The 24,682-nt window shown below is 44.2% G+C and overlaps 2 protein-coding genes across 6 annotated transcripts in view; both read left to right on the plus strand.

Annotated features, from left to right (window-relative positions):
* Window positions 1-9,403, plus strand: part of LOC308388741 (spectrin beta chain, non-erythrocytic 1) — a 101,404-nt gene extending 92,001 nt beyond the window's left edge. For all 3 annotated transcript variants that reach the window (XM_080869621.1, XM_080869622.1, XM_080869620.1), the window contains 4 exons: window positions 4,155-4,357; window positions 4,490-4,663; window positions 4,834-4,876; window positions 6,743-9,403. In XM_080869621.1, the coding sequence (XP_080725747.1) occupies window positions 4,155-4,357; window positions 4,490-4,663; window positions 4,834-4,876; window positions 6,743-6,955 (633 nt within the window). In that variant the 3' untranslated portion in view covers window positions 6,956-9,403. The remainder of the gene's footprint in view (window positions 1-4,154; window positions 4,358-4,489; window positions 4,664-4,833; window positions 4,877-6,742) is intronic.
* Window positions 9,404-13,974: 4,571 nt separating this feature from the next.
* LOC308388742 (echinoderm microtubule-associated protein-like 6) overlaps window positions 13,975-24,682 on the plus strand; it is a 68,733-nt gene continuing 58,025 nt past the window's right edge. For 2 of the 3 annotated variants that reach the window (XM_080869623.1, XM_080869624.1), the window contains exon 1: window positions 13,975-16,357. In XM_080869623.1, the coding sequence (XP_080725749.1) occupies window positions 16,161-16,357 (197 nt within the window). In that variant the 5' untranslated portion in view covers window positions 13,975-16,160. The remainder of the gene's footprint in view (window positions 16,358-24,682) is intronic. The other variant, XM_080869625.1, reaches the window with a different exon arrangement.

The following is a 24,682-nucleotide window of genomic DNA, read 5'->3' on the forward strand; positions in this document are numbered from 1 at the left end:
CCCTTTGAACAGGAAGAAACCTTTACGTTGTCAGTCTGTACTTCACGCTCGATTCCAAACAGATGAAATGAAATATGTAACAAATACCTTAAATAACTTAATAAAAATAGACACAGTTTGAAAAGATATCTTGATAAAGCAAAAAAGTCTTGAATTAAAAGTATAATAAAAATATTAATGATGTAAATTTATAACAAAGTAACTACAGTAATACAGGTTGTAGCCAGTATGAGGTGCCTTCAGCCTGTTGTTGCGATTTGCTCACTAAATATAGTAAATCATGACTCATGTTAGTTTTTGTTTGTAAGAACACGTGACATTATATTTAAAGTCTATCATTGATGCCAAAGTTTTAAAAAATCCAAAAACAAAGAAGTGCACCTACCGCTCCACCTGTGCCTACGTCCACAGACCATTCATAAAACACGTGTCCATCCTTTTCATGTAACTCTGTTAAACACTCTATTATCTCTTTAATATTGTACTTATAAAACCATTAAAAGCATATTTGTGCATTAATGTAAGTTACACCGAATTAAAGAGCTGATCTATCAGCTGACAAAGTGGAAACTAAAGGGAAAGATGATAGTAACACATGTATAACTGCACTGTTTAACAGTGAACTCCATCAGTGGACACCAGAGGCAGCCCCGGACTTGCATTTTCACCTCCAGCTTTCCTTCATGTTGTACTTACAGCCTTTACGACTCATTTGTCAGAAACCCATTCCTCATAAGGGACGTTAATACTGTGACATACACCCAGTGGCCACTTTAATAGGAACACTCTAAGTCCAATGCCATCGGACTTTTTGAACTTGCCTTAAAATCAATCTTGTGTTCCCGCTGAGGTCATAGTTGGCGTTGTGTAGCCGCTCCGCTGTATTCGGCCCCTGAGTGTACGTCCACTGCTGCTCGCTACATGCACTCATTGCACCTACAATCCATGTTAAAATCATTCCTCATGTAAAACTGATTCGCCACACGTCTCACCGTGTGAGTTTCTCCTCATTGTATTTATTGCTGTTGTATCACTGAGACGCTGTTTCCTGTCTTGTTTTCATTGTTTACTGTTGTCGTTTCCTTTTTTCTGTTCACGGTTTGTTTTTGCATGTAGATGCAGTTCGTTCAGTCGTTCCCCGACTAACACACATTCCCCAATAAACCCGTCAGAACCAACCAGTCCACGTGTTGTCCATACATACTTTTCACTTTTCTCTCCATGTACAGTGTTGGTGTTTGTGTTGCATGCTGTCACCATCATTAGCATTTCAGTTGGATGTTCTGTTTCTGCATCTAATGTTTTTCACCAGTTTTCATCCGGGGGCTTTCCTTTAGTGAAATATTTTTAGTTATTTTACAAAGTCAAGAAAATACAGAGCCCCGCAGAGGACATGGGAGAAAAAAAAATTAAGATGGACTTTTGCGAGATCTCGCAAAACAAACTTGGGATCTCGGAAAAGTTTTAGCCGCATTCTTCGGACGCCGGCTCGAAGCCGACCGGGAGGTCGAGGCACGATGTGCCGGGAAAGCGGTGTTCCTCCCGGCTGTAGTAGGTCTCGACCTCCCATTAGCTTCGAGCTAACGGGAGGTCGAAGGCCGAAGAATGCGGGATCTCGCAAAAGTTTTGCGAGATCCCGCAAGAGTCAGTCTTAATTCAGTCTTAATTTTTTTTTTCTCCCATGTCCCCTGCGGGGCTCCGTAGCTTCGAGCCGGCGTCCGATCCCGAGTTTGTTTTGCGAGATCTTGCAAAACTTTTGCGAGATCCCAAGTTAGTTTTGCGAGATGTCGCAAAAGGTCAGTCTTAATTTTTTTTTTCTCCCATGTCCCCTGCAGGGCTCCGTAAGAAAAAGATCAGATAAGCAAAGTGTTTGGTCCACTGACAAATCCAGTATATTTCAGTTCACTCCAATAAATCAGCGTTCCTGCTGTAAAGAAGAGAAACAGTTTGTTCTACAGCGAGTCTGGTTTTACCTGTTTGGATTTAATCTGTACAACGTCTGCACAGGCTTACAGATCTAATCCTTCAAGTTACTGAAAATTATCTTCTATGTACAAGTTTATAATTCGCTAAGAAGGTTAGTTTCTAACGACTACTATCACGCCAAAGGTTCAGGCTCAAGTTTAAATTCAATGATAACAAAATCAGCGCAGTCTTTGGAGGATCGCATGGCTGTTGGCATCGGTTTAGCTCTTCAGTCATTAAGTAATTGTTCTAAGGAAAGACTGCTAAGCAGTAAAAAATGGTCTTTGCTCTCACGTGCAAAAATGTTTAAAAATCAAACAAAAACCTGCTTCTGCGCCAGGCTTCAATCGTTCTTCTGGAATAGTTGGTTGGATTGAAGTGGCCCAGTATTTGGTGGAGAAAACACTGAAACAGGAACACTTGGATCTGGTCTAGTCTTTAACAGGCTCAAGTAAAATTCTTAGGAAAAACTGCTGCACTACATATATGTAATAGTAGTAAGTTGGGGCCCCTACATCTGATCCAGACTGTCCTTTGGTGAGAGTTCCTAGGATTGATCCAAGTCCTAACAAATCCCTTCAATAGCTGGTCGAATGTTTGAGAAGCAGAACGCTGAAGCCGTGAGGAAACACTCAAGTAAAATCTCAGAGGATAACCCGAGCCCAGTAAAGTCTTCAAGCATCAGTTTCGCTCTCCGTGAGATCTAAATGAAAGCTCCCGGGATCGGTCCAGCTCTTCAGTTAAAGCTCCCGGGATCGGTCCAGGATCGGTCCGGCCTTCGAACCGCCCATTCTTCCATCCCTTGAAGAGCTCAGTAACGGGGTAATAAGCATCCGGTTGGAGTGGGTGTGGTGTGGAAAAAGTCAAATCTGTTTATGATACTAGGCCAATCGCCTTCTCCCCTCACCAACAATGACGCCCAGTAATGACTTCCAAGCAATTTTGTCCATAATTGTTTGAGTTTTTTTGGTGTGTTTTTTGGGCTCACCTGTGCTGGCTTCTCCCTGTCCTCCTCTTTCTTCACGCTCGCCACCGTGTTGTGCGTTTCTGAGTGGTGTTGGGACTGTGCATGTGGTAAAGAGTGTAATCACAGCATGTTTGCAATCTTAATTAATACAAATGTTGTTCTAATCACTGCTGAAATTCAGCTCAGCTCACACCCAATAACACTGAGCTAAAAAACCGCTGCTGTACGAGGCTGACGTAGCTGATGTCAGAGGCTCGGTGGGCCAATCAGAAGCCTGCATAGTTGTGTTGGTTTGAGCAGTTCAGAGGTAGGAAAGTGGGTTTATTAACCTGATACAGGTGACCTGTTCATGTTCAGCTTTGTAGTTTTATACTTGGACCATACTAGGGTAGCTTTGCATGATCAATACTTCAAATTACTTTGGGCCACTCTCCCATTAACCCACCTTTTTTCTGGTCCAAAGATTTCTGACCTTTGGACCAGCCAGTGGGTGGGGCTTTCACTCTCTGACATCATCCAGATCCAATTGTAGAAAAAATTAGATGAGATGGTGCTCAGAGCAGTCTGCAGGGTTTTGGTTCATTACTGCTTCCTCATTAGTAGAGACGTTGGTCATGTTTAATATGAGCGCCCACCACTGGAACAGGAGATGTATGACAGGAAGTTCGAATGGATTCACTTGACCAGTTGGCTGGCCAAAGTGGTGACGACACTGGAACCTCTGAGCCTCAGGTGTTGCCGCCAGTTTTCTTGGATTAACTTGTTTTTAATTAAGTTCTTGCCAACAGACATACTGCAGACCGCAGGCATGTGGTGTTCCTGCATCGGGGCAATTAATAACAACAATCATGTGGCCTGACATGAACTGAATGTCAGTTTAAAGGCAACAGAGAGCGAGATGATTGGATCCGTCAACTCAGAGTAGATGGACCCGATGGATTCCCTCAGCTGGTTTGGTTTAGTCCACTTTAATCTGCTTGCATTTTCCCAGGATTGGTCTTCCTGGAATATTTGACATCAGTTGGGTTTTAGGAGTTTTATGTGAGGCGAGGGCAGATAAGTGTAGATTCAGGAGAGGCTGACAGTCGAATCCTTCTGGTCTCGTGTTTTAGTTTGTCCAAACTGCTCTGCATGCTGCAGCTCTCATAACTCTGATTCACAGCTCTCCTTCTTATTTCACTCATAAACGAGTTTCTCCTCTGACTCTCTCTTCTGTGTCCAGGAGAACGTGGACGGGGCCGAGGTGGTGAACGGGGTGTCGGAGCCCAGCCCCGCTGGGTCTCCGGGGGCGTCTCGCAAGGGCAAGGCCAGCCAAGCTGCGACCCTGCCGGCCAAAACCCAACCTGACGCCCCCAAACCCCTGCTGGAGACCTTCCTGCACCGCAAACACGAGTGGGAGGGGCACAACAAGAAGGCTTCGAACAGGTGGGGATCACCTGCAGACACACCTGGAAAGAAATAATAACCCAAATAATAATAAGTTGCGCTTGTGAGCTGCTGTTATTGTAAGAAAATAAAGCTCAGCGATGAGGTCGACTTCTGCTCGTGTCCCTGCAGGTCGTGGCACAATGTGTACTGTGTGATCAACCTCCAGGAGATGGGTTTCTACAAGGATCAGAAGAGCGCCAGTCAGGGCATTCCCTACCACAGCGAGATCCCCATCAGCCTGAAGGACGCCGTCTGCGAGGTGGCGCTGGACTACAAGAAGAAGAAGCACGTCTTCAAGCTGAAGTGAGTTTCAGACCTGATAAACAAGTCTTTATTTATACTGAAGCAGTCAGAAACACATCACAGACAGCTTTAAGCAAAACGCTGCAGTTCTTTCATTTAAAGAAAGAACCTGACGGATGCCAGCGTGCGCAGTTTGAAGTTCCTGCTAATGTGTGTGTTCACCTCCGCAGGCTCACTGACGGCAATGAGTATCTCTTCCAAGCCAAAGATGATGTAAGTATTAAAACACAGTATTTCAGCCTCAGTGTTTGGTGCGTCGTTCAGTTTTAGTCAACATCGCTGTTATTGTTAGTCTTATATCTGCTTTACATTAGAAATATGTCGATCATTTATTTGTTTGGATTGGAAATACAATCCAACTTTATTTATGGAGCACTTTAAAAACAACATGACCAAAGTGCTTTCCAGTAGAAAACAGATCAAAGTTAAAAACTGTACATTAACCAGACAAACAAAGTTAAATAACAATGAAATGCATCAATGAAAAAAAGATATCAGTAAATGTTAAAACTGGTGCTGTCAGCGTTAATCTCGTTAAAATAGTGTTAATGCGGATCGCCCGAGAGTGGGACTGCACGCCGTCAATGCGTTAGCACGGTTAGCTCGCTTAGCTTGTTAATGCGTTAGCGCCGGAGATTTGCCGCGTTAATTCTGGTTGTGCTTACTGACCTCGAACCGATTTTGGCTGCAGAAATCTGTTAAAAATGTTTTAGTACAACTTTGGTAAGCAGCACTGTTTGATGGATTGTCAGAGCATTACGGCTGCCGTAGGGAGGAGCTTCACGGAGCAATCTGGGTCCAAAACTCCGTCCGCTTCAGGTCCCAAAGTCAAACGAACACTGAGAGTTAAAAACGGTCTAAATTCTTTCATCTTTAATAAAATCATCAGCGTTGCTGCTTTACCAGGTGTAACTATTAAGTTTAACATCCATGAAAACAGGATTTATTAAATTTAATGGAGTTAGAAGTTAACAGGAAGTTAGCTCGCTAGTTTACACCTAAACATTTCATAGCATGTTCTGACTGAGATATTTTTGAAACTAATTCAAACGTACAGCTCTGCTACCACTTCCAACATAAATGAAGACAGGAAACTAAACAGCAGTGGCGTTTGCAGGGTTATTGAAGTTGGACTACCTGGTATATAATGTTGTGCTACGTGATTGCTAGCGACACAGCTATGTTAGCATAACATTAGCACAGTGAAGCTGGAGGATGAAGCCAACTTTTTTCCACTCGATAAAAGTTAACGTGACGGATTCTGGTGGTCAGGGACAAATGCAATCGCATAGCAGGATGCTGTACACGGGCCAAACGTCAGTCAGGAGAACAACTGAGATTATTCATCCACAATACGAGGTTAGTTATTAATATACTGCAACAACATGGGAACAGAGCAGCTGCGAGAGAATTCAACATTAATGAATCAATGTTACGGAAGTGGAGGAAGCGCAGTTTTTGGCTTTCCCCATATTTCAAAAGTGCTTCATCTCTTTGCTGTGACTGTCGGCATAATTTGCAGATGATAATGGTTGTAGCCGCTGCGATGCTTTTGACCAAAACAGGCGCAGCTTGATGACATCATCAACATGCGCTATCGCAATAGAGCGTTATAGTCAAAATCTATCGTTGGCCAAATTTATATCGTTTCTATCGTATATCGTTTATATCGCCCACCCCTAGCTGACAGCACTAATTAAAACCAAATGAAAGGGTTGCAAATGATCTAAACAAGTGTACCCCGAAATGCGTTACATACGAGCGCTCACCCGGGTCATGGTGGTCGGACGTGCTCGAGTCGAAGGCCCAGGTCATGTGACCGTAGAGGGCGAGTGGTGTTACAGTGATTATGATGTAATGTTTCTTCCTTCGTCTGCTTTTGTTTAGGCCCAAATATTTCTGATCTCATTATCCTCACTCTTTTAAAACCACCTGTATCCCTGCAGCAGGTGAGCAGGTGTAGCCGGAGGTGACTCAACGTTATTAGCGAGTTGTTGTTTTTCTATCAGAGACATCATCAGCACTTCCTGCTGCTCTAACTGCTTCCTTCCTCTTTGTCTCCTTCTGCTCGTGCTCCAGGAGGAGATGAACACGTGGATCTCGACCATCACCGCCGCCGTGTCGGGCGAGAAGCCCGAGGTCACGCCCAGCAGCCACAGCACGCCCGCTCCCGCCGCACGCGCTCAGACGCTGCCGGCCACGGTCGCAGCCACGGCGACCGCCGAGTCCAGCCCAGGCAAACGAGAGAAAGACAAGGAGAAACGCTTCAGTCTGTTCAGCAAGAAGAAATAGACGCTGTTCTTCAGCCTCCCCTCCTCCTCCTCCTTCCCGTGGTGCTGTTTGGGGTCGCTCCTCGTTATCGAACGAACTTTGGTCAAATATTGTTGAAGATGTCCGACTTTTCTGCTCATAGCAACTGTCATAACCCAGAGCGCTCCAAATCTAATTACACTCGTGTAACCCAAAGCGTCGCCTCACATCATGTACTTAGAGAATAAGAGTTTTAACATTTGCAGCAGTTGCTATGTCAGGTCGCATCCCAAACAGCCTCTCCTTCTCTTCTTTCTTCCTCCTCCTCCTCGTCCTCTCCAGCATGCAAGCTCCGAGCCAAAACTCTCCACTCTGTGCCTATCAACCGTCCGGTCCGGCTCAGAGCTCCAGTACAGCTACAAACACCCCCCACCTGCTTCTCTGCTCAGATCAGGAGCAGGAAATACCCGAAATCTGACTGAAGTGGTTTAAAGGCGGGGCGTGGGCGTGTGGGCGGGGTCTGCGACGCTTCAGGCAGCTGCTGTCGTTTAAACAACAAGGAGAACGCGACGTTAGAGGAGTTCCCACTTTCTTTACTCTTATCGCTGTTTTCTGTATCTCCCGTTCTCCCCGGCTTTCCCGTGTTTGCGGTTCGTCTCGGCGGGTTTTCCTTCTCGTTTTTCGTTTAGTTTTTTGGGGAATTACTTCCTGTTAGAGTCCATCCTCAGCTTCCTATTTTTTTGCGAGGCCTTGTCTTTGCAAGATGACGTGTATCCCTCTGTAGCGGGGAAAACCGAGGCCACGGCGGGGTGATTCTTTGAGCCGTCGAAGCGCAGAGACGAGTCGCTCGGAGCTTTTCTGACGGTTCGGTTTGCGCAATAAAACCGCGAAAAGCAAACGGTCGTCGCGTCTGATTCCCGCAGCGACTCAGAGCGTTACCCTGCAGTGCTTTTGACTGTATGTATAACTTGTGTATAACAAACTGTTAAAAATAAACCTGTGTTTAATTTCACCTATTATTATTATTATTAATGCTATTAAGACCTACCGACCGTAATAAGCTTTGTTTGAGGATAACTTTCTTAACGGCGCGAACACTTAACCAACCCGAATGAAGGAGCCATCGAGTCTCGATGGGAGAATAACTGCGAATGTTCGTTAACTCGATCTTTTAGGCGTTCAATGAGGTTTCTTTTCTACTTTTGCATTTCTGGAACGTCTCCTTCGGCCCTTTGTTGGCGTTTTTCCTCCTGTTTTTCTGTCTCGCAGTTAAGCTAAGTCTAAGGTTTATTTAGAGCGGCAAGTATGAAGGCGTAGATGTACAAATAAAACACAAAGGTTACTTTAAGCATCGCTGTTGTTAGTGGATGAGCTGGTTTTAAAAAGCATTTACTGGAAGTGAGTAATGTTGGTGGCTTGCTTGTTGGCTTCAGCACTCGGTTCTTTTTTTCTTTAAGATTTCAGACTTTTATTGCCAATGACGAGTCAAGCTACAGCTACGGAAGTCCTTTCATGACAAAAGTCACACTTTTTTCTTTCCATTTTTTATGGCTTCTAGTTAATGAGATCAGAGCTTCACATTTGTTGAAGCTGAACAGGCTTCGCTCGCTGTAAGGATGTAGTTGTAAGCTAATGACGTACGTGATTCTTGAGCCATCTCACGAAAAACAGTTTGTTTAGATTTAATAAAAGTTTTATTGGAGATTTTACACTAATCTGACATAAGTGCAGAAGATCTCCACTCGATTTGACTCGATGACTCATTAAATAAACTTTGAGAAAATAAACACTAGGTTAAGTCTTGGGCTGCTACTGGTCCCTCCTTTGATTACTGATTAATCTCTCGGGCTTTAAAACTTCAATAAACAACATGACAGAGATCATTTTCTTATTTGAAATATTTGCTTTACTCTCAGGTGCCATTTTTGCTCGATAAACTTTTGGAAATTAGTTTTTGAGATAAAGTCTCTTCTGTCCAGTTGCTGCACCACAAACTTTTGCCCCGCTTGGATGGAAATCACGTACACGGTAAATGACCTGCAAGCCCAACTTTAACACCGACGTCGTTCCTAATCTGGAGTTATCGATTAAAATAGCTGCCAGAAAAGGCAAGTTCAGATTTAAAGGTGATTTTTCAGCTTACATATATATGTACATTTATTGTTACAAATGTTGTCATTAAGGGACTTCCGTAGATGAACAAAAGTGAACAAAAACACCGAAACGAGCCCGAAACTATAAAAAACGTGGGTGTGTATGTTTTTCCACAGCTGGTGGTGGGGTTAGAAGGGGCGGGGCTTGAAACATCTTCACTCTGATTGGCCCTGAAATACTTCCTGTTCTCTTTCTGTTCTTTTGTTTTTTTTGTGCTTAATTTTCTGGCGATTTGATAAATATGTTGTGCATTCCTGTCACTGTAACCATAGTAAGATGAGATATTTCCTCATACTGCACAATCAATAATGCCACGATGGGAGGGTGGGCGGGGCCGGGGTTCGTAGGTGACGTAGTTGGAATGACGTGGACCGGGGGTCACTGCTAGTTGGATCTGCACCCGTAGACTTTTCGCCATCTCTGTTACATATGTGCAAAAAAGCCATTAAAATGCTTTTAAAAAGAAACCGTGAGACTGATTTTTATTTTTTCAGCGAATGTGTGTGTGCGTGTGTCACTTTTGCACAGTTCTGTAAATACAGACAAAGTACAGCTGTGAGTGATTAGTATCTATAAACTGATTTTATTTATGTGGCTCCTGTTCTCGACAGTACGGAGAAGCTTTAAGGCCACGTTAAGAGAGGAAGTCCACATGTGCAGGTTACTGTTGTTATTTTAAGATAAACGTCCACACTTGCTGTGGCCTCTGAGTTAGTGAGGTCGTACAGTTTTAGTAATAAAGGAGGACATGATTTCTGTTTAATGCATAAACACGGGCTGTTCATGTGAAACGTGTTATGCTGCTCAGACAGAAAACGATGATGCATGTTTACATGTATGATGCATCTAGCTGATCAGTTTGTTTCATCAACTATCTAAACGTCTTGTCGAGGGCACAGCAGCGGTTTGTCTTGAAACAACTTTTTCTCAAAATGATCAACAATATTATTTTCCTTAATGTGGCCCTAGTAATCTGTCGTACAACAGTTATCTCGACCTAGAAATAAAACTAACTGTGGGCAGCACGTGGTGATGGTGGGAGGTCCTTTAGCAGTTTTTATCAGCTTTGACATTGATATGACACAAATCCAAATCACTGTTATTTTACGTTTATTTTGTCTTTAATAAACTTCCATAGAGGGTATAAAAACTGCACAAAGCACCTGGACAGGTGTGCAATCCCTCACCTGCAGCCAGCTTACACTCAGGAGTCAACTTCATGCTCGTGTTTGGATGGTGGGAGGAACCCGGGGAGAACCCACGCAGGTACAAGGAGAACGTGCAGATTCAAACCCAGGACCTTCCTAATGTGAGGCAGCACTGTGTGCTAACCACTGCACCACCGCGACACGTTAATGATGGTGAGCTGGAGGTTTTCTGTGTGAGGTGCTGTGTTTAGGATTTGTTTACAGTGACGAACTTTAGAAGTCGAGCTGAACAGCAGCGCCGCTGTACGGGCCAACATCAGCAGCACATCAACACGCTTTCAGCACATCGCTCGGTTCCTGCACAAGTGTTCAAAGGCAGTTTTTAAAATGAAATTAGGTTAGAATCAAAGAACGTGACAATGCTCGTAAGTTTAACTTCTACAGTTATTCCATTTATTATTGTATTATTTATTCCTACAGTTACAGACACAGATGGCATCAGGCTTCGGGTTAGAACGGAAAAGAGGAAAACTTGGAGTCAAAAAGAGTCTGAAGAATGGGAATGAAAAGGAGGGAAGATGTGGGGGCAAATAAAACGTGTGTAGAGACGGAGTTGTTCAAACTGCTTGAAAATGTGTCTGGGACGAACGGCAGGACTAAAATAATCAGACGTCATCAATATCACAGAAAAGAGACACAATAGCTGTTATTGGGGGTTATCGTCAATAATCATGTGAAAGTTGGTTTGTTTGTTTTTTAAGAAATCTCTATTTTAACCACAAGATGGCACCAGTTGAACAGCAGGGCTGCAGTTTGTGGACCAAGTGAGAAAGCAGCTCCACATGAGCATAAAAAACACATGAAGGGCCAAAATACATTTAGCCTCACAGATTCGGAGCCGCTTCACAACAATCACAGGAGCACCTGTGAGGAGCACCTGGCATTAGTGGAGAGGAAGAACTCCCTTTTGACAGGAAGCACTTATTTTTCCAAATGGATCATCACAGCTTAGCCATGGTCCACCTGATTGATCTTTATTATTTATTTTATTTATTTTTAACTTTTAAGTCATTACAAACAGAACAGACATGACTGGGGGATAAGAAAGAGAAATACACAGACAAGAAAAGGAGAGGGAAGGAAAACTATCAGCTGGATCACCTGCTGGAGAGAGGCCACAGCAACAACCTAGATAAGTACAGGTAACAGTAAGTAATAAATATTGAGTGTTACTGAGCAGCACGCCAGACCGGCAACACACAACATGCTTCGAGGCAGCAGCTAAAGAAGATACAGTGTGTGTCTGTGAGCACCTGTGTGATCTAGAGGCTCCCCAGAGTGTGAGAGTCCATGGAGGACCACCGGAGGGACAGCCACGCCACCCACCCAGAAAGAGCTGAGGAGAGTCCAAACTGGCAGGGGGTTACCCAGCAGCCACCGTGCAGAAGCTACGGGGGCTACTGAGCTCTAGTTAGCAGTCTGTGGTTGCAGACTAGTTACCAGCCTTACCTGAGCACTGCAGCCTGTCATCCTAATATGGTCTCAAAAAGAAGTGTGATGTCCATCTTTTATATACAGTCTGTGGTTTAAATGTTTACTGTTTTAGCAGATTAACGATTTCTGCTCATGCTCATGTTTCTCCTGTTGTTTGGGACACATGTCACTTTTCTGTCCGACCTCAGCACCGCGGACAGCGCCTCCCTCCCTGCTGCTGTTGGGATTTGTAGTTTTCTAAATTCTTTTCCTGTGACGTGTGTATCCCAGAGAACACAAAGCCCCAGAGTGCTTTACGGCCGTGCGTCCTCTCCAGTGGAGCAGGGGTGTTTCTCTCCCGAGCTGCGCCAAGCGCACCACACATCACCACAGGAAGAGCCACACCTTCAAAATAAAACCCAAGATTTGAGATTTACCAATAAAACGTTGAGTGAGTCAGAAAGAACCAGAGGCTTCTGGTTATTAGACCAGTGTTTCCCATCATCAGCTGTGCCATAGACTGTCTGGTTCCACCTGATTAGTACTCTAAACGACAACAGGCAGAACAATTACATTCTCTTCCACTAGAGGGTGGTACCACTACCTGCTCTAATTAAATGAGTTGCCAACTGCCAGTAAAACAGAAAAGGACAAAGAAGAAATTGAATCATAGTCATGCTGTGAGACGATGCAGCTACAATAGATAAATATCTATTGTATGAGTAGTGGTCAGAAGAGAGCAAAAAGGTATACTGGGAACAAGCCAAGTCTGCTATAACTGGTGTACAGGGAAAAATGATCAATATGCTTTTTGTGACATTTTTGTTTGGTGGTGTGCCGTGTGATTTTTCTGAAATATGTGCTGTGGCTCCAAAAGGCTGGGAAACATTGTATTAGACCACTGATTAGTGTTACCATATTAGAATATTTATCATAAAAACGGTAACAAACACTGAAGGACAGGCTGGTTTTCTGAGCTTGCTTCAGACATGTGAGCAAAGAAAACCACATCATCTGCGCAGGAAAGAGATCCTGAGAGCAGCAAACCAGCGCCCTGACTGCACCCAGAAAGTCATAATTTGTGCCAAAGGGCAAGAGCGTCAATAAAAACTACCAGCCTTGGGTTAATAGAACATTACCTATTATTATGTTGGTACTGTTTTTGTAATTTTTGAGTATTTGAAGAAAGCTTATCATAATTATGTTTCATGTTTGTTCTACTGCACTTTATTTTTGTCCTAGAACACGACCCCTGTTATGTTGGGTTTTTTGTAACCTTATACAGATGTAATCTGTCATCCAGCTTTCTTCGAACAGAAGAGTTTAACATGCTTTTATTTTGAAAAACGTTTTAACATGTTTTAATGTTTTGTGTCTTGTTCCATTTAATCTGAACAAGCCCCTAAAAACAGTCAGTGCTCACTGTCGGCCTCTCTTTTTTTATTACCACTGTTCATTTTAAAGCTCAGTTTTTAAAACCGTATGATGTAACTACAGCCGAGCAGCAGTATATTAATGACTAACCTTATATTGTGGATGGATTATCTCAGGTGTGAGGTAATCCATCGATTCCCTAACCATCGGGAACCCTCACGTTAACTTATACGGAATGGAAAGAAAATTAGCATTTATCCTCCAGCTTCACTGTTTATGTTATGCTAACATAGCTGTGTAGCTAGCCACCACGTAGCACGTCATTATATAGCAGCTAGCCCAACTTCAGTAGCCCTACAAACGTCACTGCTGTTTAGTTTTCTGTCTCCATTTATGTTGGAAGTGATAGCAGGTCGTATATTTATATGGTATATTATGTTTAGGCGGAAACTAGCGAGCTAACTCCCTGCTAACGCCGTTCTCCGTTAAATTTCATAAATCCTGTTTTCATGGATGCCTGGATGTTAAACTTAATTGTTACACCTGGCAGAGCAGCCACACATGATGTCAGACTTAAAGACCGGATAAACTTAACTTAAAATTTAAAGAACTTTATTGTCATTGTAGTTATTCAACGAATTTTTTTGGTAGCTTACAGAGGCCAGCAGCAATAAAACAAGAAGCAGCATAGTAACATAATAACCAAGTAAAGGTAGTAAAAGTATAAAATATAAAGTAAGAAGAAGGCACTTAGCACAGTAAATAAAAATACAACAGTATTTACAGTGTGGTAGTTTAGTGCAAACATTAATGCCCAGTACATGACTTTGTACATTAGCAGCAGACATGACGTGGGGTAAAGGAGAGAGGGAGAGTTAGCTATGATGTGTTGGGGACGGGTGACACAGGCTGCAGCTTTAGTCTGTTTGTGCGGGTTGTGATTGGCCTGTATCTCTTCCCTGATGGGAGGGGTACAAAAAGTCTGTGACCTGGATGGGTTGGATCCTTGATCATGCAGCTAGCTGGCTTCTGTAAACAGCTAGCATAGACCGTGTCGAGATTTGGGAGTTTGGTTCCAATGATCCCCTGGGCAGTTTGACGGTCCGGGTCAGAGCTTGATGGTTTTCTGCAGTGCAGCTGAAGCACCACACTGTGATGCAGTGACAGAGGATGCTCTCTGCTGTGCTTTCTTCACTAAGTGGGATGTGTTAATAGTCCATGTGAGATCTTTTGTTATGTGTAGGCCCAGGAATTTAATGTCATTCACCCTCAGCTTCCTCACCATTTATGTGGAGGGGTGGTCGTGTTGTTTTCTTGGCTCTTCTGTCTCTACATCGATCTCCTTTGTTTCGGCAGTGTTCAGAACCAGCTCGTTGTTTCCACACCATCTGATTAGATGTTGGACGTCCTCTCTGCAGTGAGACTTGCTGTCTGACATCCTTCCCACTATTGTAGTGTCATCAGCAAACTTCACGACGGTGTTAGAAGAGGAGTGGATGGGTTTGCAGTCGTGTGTGAATAGAGTGAAGAGAGCTGGAGTGAGAACGCAGCCCTGCGGTGCTCCTGTGTTCATGGTGATAGCAGATGATGTAAGGTTGCCCACCCTGACCTTCTGTGGCCTGTTTGTAAGGAAATCCAAAATCCACGAGCAGATCCATGATAAAGAGGCTGATAAAATATCAGAGAAAATAAAATCATTTCCAACAACATCAAAGTGTCATACACATAAATACGATAACATCATGTAAGTAACTGAGTACTTTTACTGTGCCTGCTTTTAACTTGAGGTATTTTGATGCTGAAAACTTTGGACAATACAGGTCCAAACTCTGCTTCAAGTCCCAAAGTCAAACGAACACCTGTCTAAATTCTTTCATCTTTAATAAAATGATTAGTGTGAAACCCTCTGACGTCATGCTGTTGAGTCTGAGTAAAAGTACTCCGTCACTTCCTGATTCCGCGGAACCGACAGCTGAGCTGCGGACCTTTTAATGGTGCTTTTATTTTAGAAGGCTCAGCATCGGAAGTTGGGCGCAGTGCTGTGTCGCGTGTCCGCTGATGCGCGTGCTCGTCACGTCGGGAAAAGGAGCGAGCAAGCGTCACAGACTCCTGGCTCAGGAGGCTCCCCGCTGCACGCGACAGTACGCTCCTCGAAGCAGAAGCTCCGGCTGTGCCTCCGCCTGCTCCGCCCGTGAGTCTGCCTGCGGGTGGAGGATGCTCTGCTCCTCCTCCCGCTGTGGGGAGTCAGGACTTTCCTCTCCGTCATCCGGCCGGGATGCTGCGCTGTGAGCCCGGGGCTGCTCCCCGCCTCTGCCCGCTGGAGTTGGCTCATCTGCCGGGATTAAACACTCGCTGTCATCCTCTCCTCCGCTGCGCGGTCGCTTCTTCTTCGTTGATTTTGCGGCTCTGGGTCGTTTGACTTCCTGACTGCTGGTTTTACTCGCGCGCAGATTTGTGAATGAGCCGCGATCCTCCCGGGGAGAAGGTGCTGTGAGCGCGCGGGGGGCAGGATGGAGGCGGCCGGTCGGGATGGAGGATTAGAGCACGGAGGGATTAAATCCTCCACCAGCCGCTGACTTTGGTTTTGTGGGTTTGGAGAAGTTTCCAGACTGTTCGCGTCCTCCGTGTTTTTGAGGAGTGGGTGGAAGGAGTGAGAGAGTGATAAACGTGGAAAAGTTTCTCGCGTGGTGATTCCAGCTGCAGTGAAACGGCTCTGAGTGGGGAGGCTCGGCGGGAGCAGCTCCCGGGGAATCGCGGAGATGATGAAGGTCTCACGGTGCTGAAACCAGAGGACTCAGACTTTACGCGAGGATTACAGTCACGGCATCACATGAACGGAGGAATATGAACCATCACATTTACGGTAAATCTCGGAGCTGACGTCCAATCAGCTTCTGCGCGTGCATCGTGATGAAGAGTCGAAGGAAGTCCGAGTCCTGAAGCTGTGGGCGCGAACTTTTCTTCAGACGACAGCCGAACTCGGTGACCCCGGCTCAGGCAGGTGACCCCACTCACAGTTCCGTTACCGGGTCTCTGGATCCAGAGGGAGGAGCTGCGGGAGCGGGCGGGCGGTACCGGAGCCCCTCAGATGAGCGAATATGTCGGACCGGAGCGCCCCGGGCTGCCGGCTCAGACTGGACTGGGTCTACGGGTACCGGGGGCACCAGTGCCGGAATAACCTGTACTACACGGCGGGGAAGGAGGTGGTGTACTTCGTGGCCGGGGTTGGAGTGGTTTACAACACCAGAGAGCACAGCCAGCGGTTCTACCTGGGACACAATGACGACATCATCAGGTGAGCCCCCTGCACAGGTCACGTGATGGGTTATCGATCGAGACTTCCAGGTCTCAGAATCAATATCTCTGAGTCACAGCATGAGCCTCCCTAACAACCCGGATCGCTCTGCTATGTCACATTAAATGGTGCCGAATTAGCGGTTGGACGTTATTTTTCATTATAAATCCGAACATGTTCCAACGTCGCTCACTGACTGAGATCCTCACAAATCCTAAAAACCTTCAGATTCTCAGGCGAGTTCTGAAACGTCTTTTTTCTCTTTACTTTCTCTAAGCATGTTTATGACACCCTGAGAGCCAGTGATTCACACTGAATTTATAAATATGTGTTTCGTGTGTGTGTTCACAGTTTGTGTGATTTAAGAGTCATTTTGCCATAAAAAACAAGTTAAACCAAAGTGTCGCTGTCCCTGCTGTGTGAGCTTTTCATAAAGGGAAAAGCAGTAGAAGATCTGATGGTCCTCCTGGCTTCCTGTTCCTTCAGTCTGTTGCACATTATCTCATTAGTGGCCTTTTAAACATGAGCATTGTGATTGTGAGAGTGATAATCCAAGATAAGATCTGCAAACATAAAACTTTCTGTTTTATCTGTGGAGTCTGATTCAGTAAGGCTAAACCCTGAAGCAAAGAGATACTACAAAATATCATAAATGACATTAAAGGTACTGTTCGTAAAACCCTGCGGTAAATTCAATGACAACATTCACCACAAGGGGGCAGCCTTTTAAAAAAAATCGTCTTTTCTAATATTTTAAATAGAACGGCAATAATAAAGCAGAACGAAAACACAGAAATCCAAAAATAAAACGGTCTCTCGTTCCTGCAGCCAATAACAGTTGTCGTGGTTACGTTGTGGGAGGAGCATTGCAGGTCACGGGGTGTAATTCCACTGTAACTCTGGCAGGGACATGAATCCTGTGCAGATGTTGAGCTACCATAAGCTTCAGTAATGCTGACTTTAATCGCCTGTGAAAGTTCCAGTAAACACCTCAGACCATTTAAATGTGTCGGGCTGTAGCCTGACTGCTGGTGGTGCAACATGTGGCAGCACAAGATAAACTTTGTGGAAATGTGGTGGAAATGTGGTGAAGCTTATAATTCTTAAAAACGACAACGTTATTAAACAAAAAGAAGCAGAGAAAGGATATTCGTTACACTCAGTCCTGTGACTCATCTCGGTGCTTTTGTCTCTTTTGAGATGTTTTTTGGACCTTCGTGGGTTTTTTTTATCGCTCCCACACAGTTTGGTTTGTCCTTCAGTTTGACAGAAGTTCAAATCTAAACACGAGCAGGTTTACACCGAGACAGGAAGCAGCTTTTTCTGCTGCTGCTGGGTTTCCTAATGAACGAGGAGCTCAGTGATGAGGAGTAACTTAGATTTAGATTTTTATCAGGGCAGGACAGCTCGCGGGCAGGTGAGGGACTTGTTCCTGTTCTCAGGTCTGATGGGTTTATTTCTGAGCCACGCCCTGCAGTTCCACTAACGTCCAGCAGGGGCTGCAGCAGTGCGTCAGTCCCCATAGACTCCTACGGTAAACGTTTACAGCCACATAGACAAACTGATTGGTCTTTGTAGATAATTCTTATTAGGGGCGTGGCCTCTTTGATTGATAGATTCATGGCGCAGGCAGCTGTAGCTCCAAGCTGTCTGCTAGCCTTCGGTTAAGCTAACTGGAGTCCTGTTTGGGCTGTTGGAGGTTTTTTAATAACATCATCTGACAGGTGAAGTAATGTTAACATTAATAATGTTTTATATTTTTGTTGCTGTTGCACAGTGGTGGTTGTGCACTCGTTTCACAGCTGCTTTAATGTTGTGTGAATTTGAGTTTTTCATCCTCAGTTTACAGCTTTAAATATCTGTTTTTATTTCCACACCTCCTTACCTCACTGCTTATTTATGATATTTATTTAACCCTTGGTGGCCGTTAGCACACCATCATGAAGCAACAGACAACTGTGGAAAACAAAAAAGCATCGTGTTCAGAGAAATCCTGCGAACCACTCTCAAGGCAGCTCGTGGATGTGCGTGGACTAATTAATTCAGAGTGAAACCAGCTCACAAACACCTAAAAGCTTTAATCTGGGATTATCTGACACTTATGTAACACGAGTCTGTTTCCCCATCAGGACTTTTTAGCTAGTTTGCATCGCTTTGAGGGCAATTTTGGCACTTTGTTGGGGATGTGAGGTTTTCACAGTGTGATGGCTGTGGAGGAACACATCACAGGGCACAGTCAGTGGGTCCACAGAGCCTTAAAGGGGCGAACACAGCGTGCTGACCTGTGAGGCATGAGACGGTGTGCATGCATTGGCTGTGCAGGTAGACGTGATCGCAGCACAGGCGTGGACGTTTTACACTAAGCACACACACGAAGGAAGAGCAGCACTCGATTGGCTCAGACTTCATTTTGACAAAGCACAGATTTGATTCCTGAGTTATTTTTTAAAGATACTAATAAACTCTTTGAGTCTCTCTTTCAAACTGGAAAAATTCCCAGCAGCATCGGGAATGTTAGTTCCCTCCTGTCAGACCAGTTTCTCCTGCAGGATTTGGTCTCAGTAAAACTTCCTGTGGGAAGCTGCTCCTGGATTTGGAGCCACTGAGATAAAACAGACTTTTATATGAAATCTTTTTTGGAGTCGGGGCTGCTCGTGGAATAATTTTGCCCTTCTGGTCGGTCGCGTTTTATCTCTGGGAACATTTTCGACATTTTGAATGAAAAGTTGAAAAAGCCCTGAGCTGAGGCGAGAAGCAGCAGAGGGATTTTCTCTGAGAGCAAATTGGAGCGAGTGGAGGAGGGAGATGATTCAGCGAGGTCGCTCATTCACAACACACACACACACACACACACACACACACACACACACACACACACACACACCTGTGTATTCACCAACACTGAACAGCCTGTGAGTCACTGCAGCAGCAGCAGGCGTGTTTGGACAGTTTATATGGCAAGTCAGCTGCAGCCTGGAGCGTGTGTGTGTGTGTGTGTGTGAGACTAATTGAATAGCTGGATGCTGTCTCTCTGTCAGGGTTGTTAAATTTGTGTTTGTGCCAAATTTTCCCTCAGAGCTGACTGCAGGTTTCTGCTGACCAAAGTTATTAAGACCTGTCAGTCACAGTTTAAATTCAGATCGTTAATTAAAATAAATACATTTAGTAACATCTGAAAAAATACCAAAAGGAACATCAGTAAAATCCTCAGATTATTAAGAACAAAGTCAAATGAAGGAATAGTAAAGAAAGCTGAAAAATACTGAAATGTACGTCACAAATAAAATCCAGAAGATAAAATAGAAAAATTCCTTAAAAAGATTGTATAAGAGATTGTATAAGGAATTCTAATTTTTTTATATATAAACTATCCAAAAGACGTGAATATATCTGGAAAACTAACAAAAACTTCCACTGAAAATAATCTGATAACCAAACAAACAAACTGTCCTAAAATCTGCACGAATGTAAAAACATGAAAGAAAAATCAATGTTTCGGAAAAAATTCCATAAAAAGTAAAATGTTAAAAATGACATAAGAAATACAAATAAAACAGGATTTTCTACAAACATTAGGCTAATAAAATGTCAGAAAATAAAATGAATATCATGTGTTTTTAAAAAGTTAAAAAAAATACCTTAAAAAAGGGGAAATATGAAAAATACTAAAAAGGTAAAATTTCTTAAAAGTATAACAAACTCAAATTTTAGATCAATATTTTTAAATATCCTAAAAATATTTTAAAAGTATGTTTTAAATATCTAATACATGTTTTTACCCACAGTCGTTTCTCAAAAGTCTCAAAATCATGATTGACTTGAATAATGATAAAAAACACAGAAGAGACACAAAACTAGACAAGTTAAAAAAGAGATTGTTAAACAGACGCACGCACACACACGCAGTTTTCTTCATGCTGCCTGAACATTCGTCACAGTCGAAAAAGAAAAACGTGTTTGTGTGGATTTAAAAAGAGGACGACGCGGTGAACAGCGTGTCCCCTTCAGGCCACCGTCCGGTGCTGCGTCTGCTTCTCGGTCTGGAGGAAATGTCTCTGGTCCTGGCTGATGTATGGGCCTCTTCATCAGCCAGAGGGGAAATGTGCCAGCTCGCCGTCACAGTCCGAACGGACGGAGACCAGCTCTGCTCTCAGAGCTTAAAAATATCCTTAATGGCTCCAACCAGAGCACGTCTGACCTCCATCCTGCAGCTGCTGTCTCCACCTGATTTTGCAGTCCTGGGTTTAATGGCACCTTTAAACCTGGACCTGTTTTTTTTTGTTGTTGTTTTTTTTTTAGGTCTGAACTAGTCGCAGGAAACAAAATATTAGAGTTCAGGTGAACAGAGCAGGTAGCAGAGATACCAGTGTTTACTTTCAAAATAAAAGCTCTGGCTTACTGTTGAAGCCATTGTTTTTACTCGGACCGCAAACGGTCTGTTTCCAGTTTGTGTTGCACTCTTCTTAACACCACGGCGATCTGTTCCTGACCAAAGACCAATCAAAAGAGTTCACACAGTCTGTACAATAACACAGAGAAACCCAACAATCATATGACCCCCTATGAGCAGCACTTTGGCGACAGTGGGAAGGAAAAACTCCCTTTTAACAGGAAGAAACCTCTGGCAGAACCAGGCTCAGGGAGGGGCGGGGCCATCTGCTGTGATTGGTTGGAGGTGAGGGGAGAAAAAACAATCATGAGATTTTTGCTGCACTGATCTAGCAACAACTGGCAACCAGTTGGGACGTTTTCATTTCTTCCCTAGCAACCCGGTGGTTGCCAGGTTGAGTGACTGAGGCCTTCAGTAGCTTGTTTCAGACAGGAGGAGCCGATGGGCTCCACAGCGTAGCAGGATTAGACACAGAGGCATTATTTTTAACTGCATGTCATGCAAAGCTCTTCTTGCAGGGTGCACGAGCAAACACAGAGCAGTTTGGGAAAAGCTTCAACCAGCAGGTCACATGTTTAGTCACATGTTTAGTTCAGGGCTGCAGACGGTCTGCAGGTTATTTTCTCAATGAGTCACTAAGGCTACGTTCACTCTGCAGGTCTTAATGCTCAATTCCGATTTTTTGATCAAATCCGATGTTTTTGTCTGCTCGTTCACACTACAAATAAAATGCGACAGCAAACACGCTCTAGTGTGAACGCTCAAAGCGGCCGCAGGCGCAAAACGAGACGTCACACACAACGCGCTCTGTTTAGACCCAGAGCAACAGTATTGTTTGACTGATGGCCTTAATATAAAGACTTCGGACTTCACGTTTCCCAATTTTTGCTTTAAGTTATTAGGTTATTTACATAATAATGTAAATAACCTAATAATGATCCTTATTGCTGTTTTAGAGGAGCGGTGCTTCAAAGGATAGCTGCAGATTTCTGTCAGAATCTGCAGATTATACAGTACAAATAAAATGTTCACGTTTCTCCAACGTTGTCTTACCAACAGTTTCACTAACATCTACACTGGATGGACAGGAAGCGTTCACGATGTCTTCTCCGGCGCTCATAATTGGCGTCCGTCTTGTGTCAGTGACGTAAAAGACGGATTTAATGCAACATGACCATCAAACAGCAGTCGCTTTCTAAAACATCGGATATGTATCGGATTCAGCACCACATACGAAAGTGACCCAGATCGGATTTGAAAATATCGGATTTGTGCCGTTCACACTGTCAGACCATGATCGGATATGGGTCGCATAGGGTCAAAAAAATCGGATTTGATGCGCTGTCGCCTGCAGTGTGAACGTAGCCTTAGACTATAAACTATAAGTAAAAGTCTGAAAGCTGTTTCAAAGTGTGGGACGATATATTCATCAATCAGAAACTAAAAAAGCCTCAAATCTTAAGTTACATAAGTTTTTTTTCTTGCGTCTTAGTTCAGGTCACACATCAGAGTCTGTAAAGGATTTACTGTAGAGTCTGTCTTTGCTTTGACACTTTATTAAATCAGAGTTTATCATCATGTGAAATGAAGTCACAGTTTCATGTTTTTAAGGTCAAACTAAGTAAAGTTTTTCCTGTTTGTGCACTTCCTGTACATTTTTGTTGCGTCTGGTAAAGAGAAAAGTGAAAAGCGTGATGATGGCTCAGATGGAAATGAGCTGTGCTGACACTCTGATGCCAGGTTTGTGTCCTCTGATGGAGTTCGTGTGTGCTGAGTGGCGGCTGCTCTCCGCGAAACCATTTACGTTTGCTTTTCAGTCAGCCCAGTCAGCGACAGCCCCGCCACAATAAAAGCACCGGTCGCCCGCTCAGCAGTTTGGCGCAGCCTGAAGCGACGAGGTTCCAGGACACGTTCAAAATCACGTGGGACAAAAGTGCATCACAAGGCAACGGTTAGCTTTTTTTGACACATTTGGATTAGCAAACATTTTGTCGTCTTTGAAGTCGCCCCTGTGGAATAAATGTTGAATCTTCTGTGCAAAGTAACTTCACCCCGTCATCAGAAGGTGTTCTGGAACAGCTCGTAGAAAGTTTGGATCACTCTTCATGCAGAATTTCTTCTGCTGCCAGATGTTTGAGGATTTTCTTGCATGTGCTCATTTTAAATCTCCCACTGGGCTCCAGATCATCTTCTTTCCACTCTGTTCCTCAGCAGGTTTGTTTGTGTCCACCTCTGGTTTGGCTCCAGCTTTCAGACATGATCTTCAGCACCCTTTGATTATGAAGAACCAATCAGGGCACGCTTTATTAAGTAAAATCTTTTACTTTTTATTTTTGTGCTTCAGTTGATTACCAACACAGCACAGATGATTGAAGCCACATCACTGCTGGTTTTGGTTCCTGTATGGAGTCTGTGTTATACTGGGAGCATCATCAGGTGACCAAAGCCAGTGCAGTGGTTTGGATTTGAGCAGGAAATCCATAATTTACTAGTCCCTAAGGACCCCAAAGCGCTTTACACATCCAGTCATCCACCCATTCACACACACATTCACACACTGGTGATGGCAGCTACATTGTAGCCACAGCCACCCTGGGGCGCACTGACAGAGGCGAGGCTGCCGGACACTGGCGCCACCGGGCCCTCTGACCACCACCAGTAGGCAACGGGTAAAGTGTCTTGCCCAAGGACACAACGACTCAGGCTGTCGGAGCCGGGGCTCGAACCGGCAACCTTCCGATTACAAGGCGAACGCCCGACTCTTGAGCCACGATCGCACCCACGATCATGGCGATTGATCAGTGGTCTTTGATCAGTGGTCATGAGAATTTGCACATTAATAATCATAAACTGAGCTCCCAGCCCATTGTTCCTTCAGTGGGCTGGTTTCAGTCATTATGCAAATGTCCTGTTTATAAGGTTGGAAACCTGCAGTCAGCTGAGACTGAAGGAGTCACCAGGATGATGACCAAACGTTTCCCCCAATGAAAACATCCAGATGAACAGAATCAACCTTTTGGGATTTCCTTACCTGGATGACTGAGGATGCATCAAGACATACTTTGCTCTCTCTGTAAATACCCACAGCACTTTTTCATAACAAACCTAGTGTTTGCGGTTATGTGGGCCTAAGAGTGCAGCTAGAACCCCACACCTGTTCCTCCACCCATAACAGCGTCGTTGCTGCAGGACTGGAGTTTTACTGCAGCCTTGTTTTTGTAACCAGTATACAACCATTTGAGCATCGCAGCTGACTGCAACATGTTGAAAATCTTCTGCGTTTGAAAACTAGACGCCAAATATTTGCCAACCTTCATCAGTCAGTCTGTCGGGTTGCAGTTGCTTGGAGACAGGTTGCCTGTTAGCAATCAGGCGCCTAATGTGAAAACGTTCAAACATCAGGGTACCGCTGATTTTCTTTTTGTTCTAGTAGATCGGAGCTTCCTGTTTTCACTGTAGTGCGACTGAGCCGTGTGAAGGTCTAATGTTTAAAGTAAAAGTGTTCGATGTGGCTTCGAGCAGGTGAAACTTTGACCTTTAGTCTTGGTGATCGTTGACTCGGTCACTGTTCCTCAAAATCACCGTGACGATGCAGAAATATGGAGACCTGAGAGTTGAGATGTTTACTCTGTATTTTCTATTTATGACCCAGAAAGTAACGATTACACATTAAACTCTTCATCTGTTTTGTACCAACCGCAGTAAACAGAGTGATGTCACACAGCCTCACAGTGACTTTTAGCGCTGACTCTTTCCTTCGTGCCGGTATTGTGCAGTGGCTTCTGCTGAAAGCTCTGAATCATGACTGCACTCGTCCCCCCTCCCCGCCTGCCTGATGGATCGCCGCAGTAATTGCAGGCTCCATGTAGACGCATTAAATCCACGTTGAGTTTTTCTGAAAGAGCGAGAGCGGGACTGTCTTTTTCTTTCATTGG

The sequence above is a fragment of the Rhamphochromis sp. 'chilingali' genome, assembly GCF_963969265.1.
Source record: "Rhamphochromis sp. 'chilingali' genome assembly, chromosome: 20".
In the NCBI taxonomy this organism is placed as follows: domain Eukaryota; kingdom Metazoa; phylum Chordata; class Actinopteri; order Cichliformes; family Cichlidae; genus Rhamphochromis; species Rhamphochromis sp. 'chilingali'.